The 8,875-nt window shown below is 42.0% G+C and overlaps 1 protein-coding gene across 1 annotated transcript; it reads left to right on the plus strand.

Annotated features, from left to right (window-relative positions):
- The first annotated feature begins 4,593 nt into the window (after positions 1-4,593).
- On the plus strand, positions 4,594-5,658 carry LOC124684234 (BTB/POZ and MATH domain-containing protein 2-like). Its single transcript, XM_047218595.1, has one exon. The coding sequence runs from the start codon at positions 4,594-4,596 to the stop codon at positions 5,656-5,658; it is 1,065 nt and encodes a 354-aa protein (XP_047074551.1).
- Positions 5,659-8,875: the final 3,217 nt, after the last annotated feature.

Here is an 8,875-nt window from a genome sequence, read left to right on the forward strand (position 1 = left end):
ATTTCTATTACTTCATATGATATGTGTTGTTTTTGGAGTGTCTTTATTTTTGTTTTTGTTTTGTCTTATTTTGTTTGTTGTAGCATATGGTTGGATCCCAGCATATTTGTTTGGAGAGAGACACACTCTGTTTTCATTGCATAGAACACTCTAGTTTTCGTTCTTATTGTTCTGCGAGTGTTCTATTTTGCTAGTACTGCGTTTAGCTCTTGGTATTCCATTCTTATTTTGTTCAGATATCGTTAATATTCTTTATTTATGTATGATAAGCTCTCTAGTCCGTATTGATTTTCATCTCCGAGAGCTATTTCAAATAAGTTGATTGGTGTTGGAGACGAGTAAAATGTTTCATGCATATAGTGATGCAATAGAAAGTTTATCTAGACTGTAGCATAGACTTTGGCATGTTATGTTGAATGTTATTCTTGTTATATACTTAGTATTTATTGTTGTAGCATGGCTTGTCTCAAATAGTTAAGAGTGCATAATGTGCTATTGAAAGATTCATGTGTTATTTTCATCATAAAAATCATAATATTGTGGTATTCTCCTTTGATGCTTTATTGGGTTGACTTGGCACATGTTTACATCATGTTATGACTACAAACCATTCAACTAAAGCCTCTATGGTCATTTAGTTTTTGACTTGTAATATCACTTTATGCTTTGATTAATAATGTTTTATCGCTATGCATGATTATGACCATTATTACTCTCTTAGTTGGTCGCTTCCAGTCTTTTGCTAGCCTTCACCTGTATTGAGTATGAGCTCTACTCGTGCATCCAACTAATGAAAAACTAAAGTTTGCCAAAAGTGTCCATCATATCTACCTATTAACATCATTGCTATTCTAAGTATATTCATCATGTTTTTATTTATCTTCCAAATTAAATTTTGTCATGAGAAAATTAGTTAGTAAAGCTCTCACAAACTTAATGGCACATTTACTTTCTTGCACTTAATAAATTTGAGCCATTGTGACTATCTTATGAATATTATATGATTGAAAATTACGAGTTGAGAGTTATCACAACCATGCTTTCATGGGACACAGTTTCAACATTGCACTTATTACTATTTAGTTGATATCATGTTCTTTTGTTTATGGATGCCTAGCGGTGTGAAATAAAATAGAAACTTGGAAGTCCATGGAGTTTGTATATATGTTAGAGGAACGCCTGGGCGGCCAACTTAAGCCACGCATCATTCATGGTGGAAATTTAGAGCAAACCATAGTGAGAATTCTATGATGCATCTTCAATAAAAAGCTATGTCCATAGTAAATAAAAGGATTGCAGAGATGCTCATTGTCTGTTTGTTTTGTCATTTAGGTATGAGATTGCTCCTATATCGGATATCATGGGGCAAGAGGTACCCCGTTGACGTTCTCAATAATACATGTATACTTAGAATGACAAAAACTTATTTGGAACCTAAGTTGAGTAGCATGAGGTTTAGGTACTCGTATTCAAGGGGCACGAGATTTTCAACTGTGATTTGTCAAGCATATAACTCATATTTTCCCTTACATTAACTTTAACCATGCAAGATGCTTATGATAGGGGTAATAAGAACTCAAAGCTAATGAGTACCATACTTTTTGGAAGGTTTATAAAACTTGTTAATCTTGTTTCTTCTGCAAAGAGCCTTTCTTTTACTTTTATGTTGAGTTTCCAACTTCTTGCTTTATGCACCAATTAAGAGAGCATAGTTGTCATTTTGAGTATAATATGCATAGTCTAAAAATTATTATTGATTGATTGATGATTATGCTATTGCTTGTTCTTAAATTACTTGTACCTAGTCACCCTTTGAAGTTTAAAGGTGTCCTGACATTTATGTTTTGCTACTTCATAAAGGACAAACTGAGTACCACTTTGCTATGTTTTCTCTATGCTCATAAACAAACAGTTCTTTCAATGCAAAATTATTCATGATCCTTTGTTTGAGTTACTCTTCATGTTATAACATAGTTGCTAAGTTCTATTGTTAGAATTATATCTATCATGTCTATTTTAGAGTACTTTGATCCCAGCTCATAATGCTTTACAATAATTTGATCAAGATTGTGTTGGCTTCATGTCACCTCAATTTTTTTTTTATTATCATTTACCTACTCGAAGACGAGCAGGAGTTAAGCTTGGGGATGCTGATACGTTGCAAACATATCTATAATTTTTGATGCTCCATGTTTGTTTTACACCAATTGATATATGTTTTGTTTACACTTCGTGGCACTTTTATGCATTTTTCGGAACTAACCTATTGACAAGATGCCATAGTCCATGTTCCATGTTTTCTGCTACTTTATATTTCAGAAAAGTTGTACAGGAAATATTCTCGGAATTGGACGAAACAAAAACCGAAGTTGCTATTTTACCGAAACGGAGACGAAGTCCAGAGGAGAGACGGAGGGGGGCAGGAGCCGTCTAGACCATGCTTCTGCACGGCCCAGGCCCTGGCCACGCCAAGGGGTGGTGTGGGGCCACCTGGCACCCACCGACCTCGCCTTTCCGCCTATAAATTGCCTCCGACGCGAAAACCCTAAATCAACCAGCCTCCGTCCACGAAAAGTTCCATAACTCCGCCATCGTCGAAGACAAGTTTTGGGGGACAGAAGACTCTGTTCCGGCACCCTGCTGGAACGGGGAATTGCCCTCGGAGCCATCTCCATCGACTCCACCGCCATCTTCATCGCCATTGCTGACTCCCATGATGAGGAGTGAGTAGTTGTACCCTGAGGCTGAGGGCTTTACCGGTAGCTATGTGATCTATCTATCTCGCCATGTATGATCTTTATGCGATCATGAGCTTTGTAATTTAGTTGAATAAGTTGATGTTATTATTCAACTATTGTGCTACTCAAGTGGTTTTATTATGTGATCTCTGAGGACACCTTGTCCGGCGGTGTGAAGGTGATAGTGTGCACACCGTGTTTGTTTCTTAAGCTTAATTTACAGAAATACGTATGAGTTTTGGTGTCTAGTTAGTACCATCTTTGTATGCTCAAAGTGACAGCGTGGGGTGTCCATAGATTGGGAATGCGAACTTTAAGGAATGCTTATGCAACCCTACACGGTGAATTTGTGTTTATTATCAAACCGGAGAGTGATCCAGAGTATGTATTCAATTATGGCATCATTGTTGAGAGCGTCCACTAGTGAAAGTATGATCTCTAGGCCTTGTTTGCAAGCATTGAAATACCATTTACAACCAGTTCTGCTACATGTTTGCTTGCTGCCATTTTTATTTCAAATTGCAATTAGTACTTACAATCTCCATATTACTTGTATTTCACTATCTCTTTACTGAACTAGTGCACCTATACACCTGACATTTGTATTGGGTGTGTTGGGGACACAAGAGACTTCTTGTATCGTAATTGCAAGGTTGCTTGCGAGGGATATCTTTGACCTCTACCTCCCTGAGTTCGATAAACCTTGGGTGATCCACTTAAGGAAAACTTGCTGCTGTTCTACAAACCTCTGCACTTGAAGGCCCAACACTGTCTACAAAAATAGAAGGGTGCGTAGACATCATCGTCTTCGGTGTATCTCTTTTTTTGTCCCCGCCTCTGTGCACCCCTCCCTTCGTCGTCCCAAAGAGAGCTAGAGGAGGAGTCAGTCTTCCCGCTGAGGAAGCAGGTGGCACCATCGACATTGTCTTTCACGAGCCAGCACGACAACCATCGCCACCTTGCGGTCGGATCACCTTCTGCCGCCCGAGGAAGGGGCAGGGGCTCCCGACGAAGAAGGGCAACGAGGAGCCTTGGTTCGAGGACGTCGGGGGCCATGTGTTATTGCGCGCCGTTGACAACCCCGATTACAACCCAGAGCTCGTGCTTGCCCTCGAAGAATCAGGCAACAACTTGAGAGCGATGGCAGCGCCCTTGTCTATCGGCATTGCATGGTCAAAGCTCGAGACATGCAACCATGTCGACCTGGCATCGGAAACAATGGCTCAGTAGGAGGCGGTGAAGGCACAATCGCCAGATGGATATAATAGATGTATAGATAGTGTATAACAAGCCATATGGACGTCTAGATAAATGATTTCAAATACAATAACTAGGAAAGAATAGGTGGCCCAAATCAAGAACCATCTGGTCTAAAAATGGCGAAACTTACCACTGCCATTTAGATAGAACCGCATCTTCATTGCAATGGAGTTTTGAACTATTATAAATTTTGTTTTGCTAATCATCAATCAACCGAGGATTTACCAGGGAACCTATCCGTCCAAAAAATTAGTCTAATAACAAGCAATACATTGTTTTAATACGTGATAAAATTATTATCATTCTAGTTATTTTGTATATATACATATTAACGAATTTTTAAGTTCTGGGTCAAGATTTGGGCACTCTATTTAAATTTTCCTCCACCACCGTTTGTTAGAGATAAACAAGAAACTAGTTTAGTATTTTCTCTCTCTATGAACGTAAAGAGATCCAATACCTAATCAAACTGAACCATTGAATCTACCATACTAGACGGTTAATATTATCCGGTCTCTACCGTAAAAGGGCCCATAAGTAGGCGCATATGCATACGAAGTCTCTATCTGAAAGCCTGCACCGGCCTCTCTTTGACATGGCCAACAACTCCACTTCTGAAGCTAACCGTGGCCATAGCCTACCCAAGACGTCGTCGAGATGCATCACGGAGAGCTTCATCGCGAGGCACGATTTCGAGGTAACCAATTACCTTCAGCTCGACGGCATGGGCGTCAACAAGTTCGTTAGCTCCAGCACATTCAGCGTTGCTGGCTACGATTGGTCTATCAGGTTCTACCCAGATGGAGACGGAGTGGGCGGCTCTAACGGCAATTCATCGGCCTTCTTATATTGCGTCAGCCAGGTGAAGGATGTGAGAACAAAGTTCACCCTGAACATGCTGGAGAAAGAGGGCAAAGTAAAGGTAACCGACCGCGGTGCCATAGAGTGTATTATTTCTTCGCCAACCTACGACTGGGGTTATTCTAATTTCATCGAGAAATCGAAGCTGAAATCGTTGTCGCATGCCAAAGGTGGGAACTTTGTCATACGGTGCGTCCTCACTGTGACGAAAGAACATCGCACTGACGCGGTTACACAGCCGAATCTAGTAGACCATCTTCTGCAGATGTTGAAGGATACAGAAGGAGCAGATGTGACATTCAGCGTGTGTGGCCAGGTGTTCCGTGCCCACAGATGCTTGTTGGCCGCGCGGTCTCCAGTCTTCAAGGCGGAGCTTTTTGGCCCGATGAAGGAGAAGGCCACACACTGTATCAAGATTGACGACATTGAGCCACAAATCTTCGAGGCGCTTCTCCACTTCATTTACACAGATTCCATGCTAGACGATGAGCGTTTCAAAGAAGGCAAATCTGCAAGTTTGCAGCACTTGTTAGTTGCCGCAGATCGATATGGAGTGGAGAAGCTGAGGGTGATCTGTGAAGGCAAACTCTGTGAGAGCATAGATGTAGAAACGGTTGCGACCACGTTGGTGTTAGCAGAGCAACATCACTGTAAGGATGTCAAAGAAGCTTGCCTTGAGTTTATGGCTTCACGGAAGGTGCTACGAGCTGTCATGGAGACCGATGGTTTCAAGCATTTGGTGACAAGCTGTCCTCTGCTCATGAAGGAGATATTGGAGAAGGTGTCCCGTAGTGACTAGTAGTCCGGTGAGAGGACAAGTGATAATATGCTTAATTAGTTAGCAGGAGTGCTGAAATCTTGTTGCATTTCAACTTTTATGTACTACAGTGATATTTTAATGCGTATGTGTATGCTTTGCTTTGTGATGCTATATGATATCTACTCCAAGGCGTAATTCCTTCTAATTAACAAAATGATATCAATTCGTACATGGTTGTATATTTGCACTATAAATTCTAAAATGTTTATCTCTACGGTTTGTGCTGCCCCCATTCTTCAGTTTATAACTTTAAATATATTTTCCCTACTTTATTGAATATAATACAGTATATATCAGTATGAACACTTAGCCAGGTACTCCCTCTCCTTACCAGGGCTTAAGGCTGTAATTTTTTGCACGGTTATTAAGGATAGTTGAGGCAACAATAGCCAGGAGAGAAAAATTAGGGAGGTTTCTTTTCGTGCCCCTTTTTTTGAAACGGGCAAAAGATTTGCCATTTCAATTAATTAAGGAGAAGGTTTTTAGGAAAGTTTTACAGACACAACCTTGGTTAGCAAAACCAAGGCAAACGCACAAAAAAGATTGCTCGCTGTGAATTACACTACAAAGGCCTTAGCACCCGCACAACACCACAAATGAGCTTCATCCTTAATCTTGTTGACAAGCATGTCAATGGTGATTGAATGGTTTCGGAGACTAGCATCGCCAATGAACACAACGCCTTCCTTTGAGGCCCTCTTCTATGAATAACCTCCTTCCACCATTCTTTGACGGATCGGTATTGGTGCCAAGTTGTCGTGTCGATGTGTTGAAGGCCAAGCCAAAGCTTCAACTTCTTCCAAACTCTCCTAGGAAAGCGGCATTTGAAGAGAAGATGGGAGGTTGACTCTTTGATTGCAAAGTTTACAAAGCCCAAAGTTTGGCCATCCTCTACGAGCTAATGTATCCGCCGTCCACACTCTATTTTGTAGAGCCAACCAAGCAAAGAACTTGCACTTCGGGATGGCCCACGGCTTCCAAACCAAAGAAGGCATCAAAGAAGTTGTTTGCCCCAAGAATTGCATTTTGTAAGCGGACTTAGTCGAATAGCAATCATCATTTGTAAGCTTCCATTTGATCTCATCCGGTCTTTGAGGAGCAAGGGTGATGTCGCTAAGCATTTCCCAAAGCTTGTAGAATTGGTCAATATGCTCTAAGGAGAGCCCCCCTTGAGTATTAATTTGAGAGACCCAAAAGTTATTCTCTAAGGCCTTGTGCACCACACATTTCTTCTTCTTCGAGAGCTCAAAGATTAAAGGGGCAATGTCTTTTGGTCTCATGCCCCTAAGCCAACTAGCCTCCCAAAAAAGAGCCTTTTTTCCATCCCCAATGGTCACACTAGTCGCCGCCGCAAAAAGATCATGGTCCTTCGATGAGCAAGGGTTGCCAAGGCCTACCCATGGCTTAGCCTTGTCCTTCCATTCTTGCCAAAGCCACCTTAGCCTAAGCGCCGAGGCAAACTTCTTTAAATTTGAGATTCCAAGGCCACCATTTTATTTAGGCTTGCAAACCAAATCCCAATTAACTTTGCATTTTCCACCGGTGACTTTGTCACAAGCCGCCCACAAATAGGCCCTTCTCAAGCCGTCAATCTTCATGAGGACCTCCTTAGGGACATCAAGCACGGTGATGAAATAAATGACGATGCTTGTGAGGACCGCTTTCACAAGCGTGACCTTCCGGCCATTGTAACATGCTTACCAATCCAAGGTCTAAGCTTTGATGCCACCTTGTCTTCAAGAGGTTGGAAGTGAAATCTTTTGAGGCGGGTCACCGACAAAGATAGCCCAAGGTATCTCATTGGGAAAGAGACTTGGGTGGCCGGGAAATCTTGAAGGATGTCAACAAGGTCAATGTTATCACATCTAATGGGCGCCACTTGGCTTTTTGCACAATTTGTAACGAGACCGGTAACCTCCCCAAAGTGATCAAGCGTCTTGGCCAAGAAAATGATGTCAGATTTGATAGGCTTGACAAAAAATGGCGGCATCACCGGCGTAGAGGGAGGTCCTCACCGTGGGGGCACGCCCCCAGAGCTTGTGGAGGTGACCTTGGTTGGTTGCCTTGCAAAGGATATGGTGTAGGGGGTCAATGGCCAACACAAAGAGGAGCGGCGAGAGCGGGTCTCCTTGCCTAAGTCCCCTTCCGTGCTTGATTGGGTCTCCGGCGACACCATTGAGTAGCACTCTTGATGTGGAAGTTTTTAGGAGCGCCGAAATCCAATCCCAAAACTTGCTAGGGAAGCCCAAGTGTTGCAAAACGTCCATGAGGTAGTCCCATCTAACCGAGTCAAAGGCTTTCTTTATATCAAGTTTGAAAAGAAGCGTCGGTGTCTTGGTCTTGTGTAACTTTCGTGCTAGATTCTTCACATAGAGGAAATTATCATGGATGCTTCTCTTTTTGATGAAGGCGCTATGGGCGTTGGAAACAAGGCTATTCATGTGCGGACCAAGACGTGCTGCCATCATTTTTGAGATGAGCTTCGAGATGGCATGAATGAGGCTAATGGGTCTAAAGTTGGTGACATCCTCGGCACCATCTTTCTTGGGAATGAGAGCAATATTCGCGGAGTTTAACCAATGTAGGTTACTTGAATGCAGATTGGAGAATTGGTTGATAACCGCCATGATATCATCTTTGATGGTGTTCCAACAAGCCTTAAAGAAGGCTCCCGTGAAGCCATCCGGCCCCGACGCTTTGTCGCAAGCGGTGTCATCCACCGCGGCCTTCACTTCTTCCTCCAAGAAAGGAGCATCAAGGTCGGAGAGGTCACAAGGGGGAGTTGGAATAATGTTCCAATTAAAATTTCTTGATCTCGGTGGCCCCTTTTTGGTGCCCCTACATGTGAGAACCCTAATTTTTAAGTTATTAATTAATTTGACTAAATAATAATTTGTGTCTGATAATAATATTTGGTTTTTTCTAATAGTTAGTATTTAAATTTGATTCTAACCCATGCATGCGATGGAAACTAGAGGGGTTAATCAAAGTGAAGATAGGACATGTTTTGCTTCTACATGTGCACGAGTAGTAGAGCTAGTGCATCCATCGTTAGAGTAACCAGAAGTAGTAGCGTGTTTTAGAAGGTAAGGAAGAAATAATACAAGTTTTGGTCTGAAGGAATTCAATAGAAATGAAAACGTGGCATGTCCTAATTGTGCTGGCCGCACCACAGAGACTAGAAGATCCAAGTTCT

Source organism: Lolium rigidum, chromosome 1 (genome assembly GCF_022539505.1).
Source record: "Lolium rigidum isolate FL_2022 chromosome 1, APGP_CSIRO_Lrig_0.1, whole genome shotgun sequence".
Taxonomy (NCBI): Eukaryota; Viridiplantae; Streptophyta; class Magnoliopsida; order Poales; family Poaceae; genus Lolium; species Lolium rigidum.

What these genes read in the sequence shown, in the direction of transcription:
- LOC124684234 (XM_047218595.1), top strand. Translation starts at nt 4,594, where the DNA reads ATGGCCAACAACTCCACTTCTGAAGCTAACCGTGGCCATAGCCTACCC.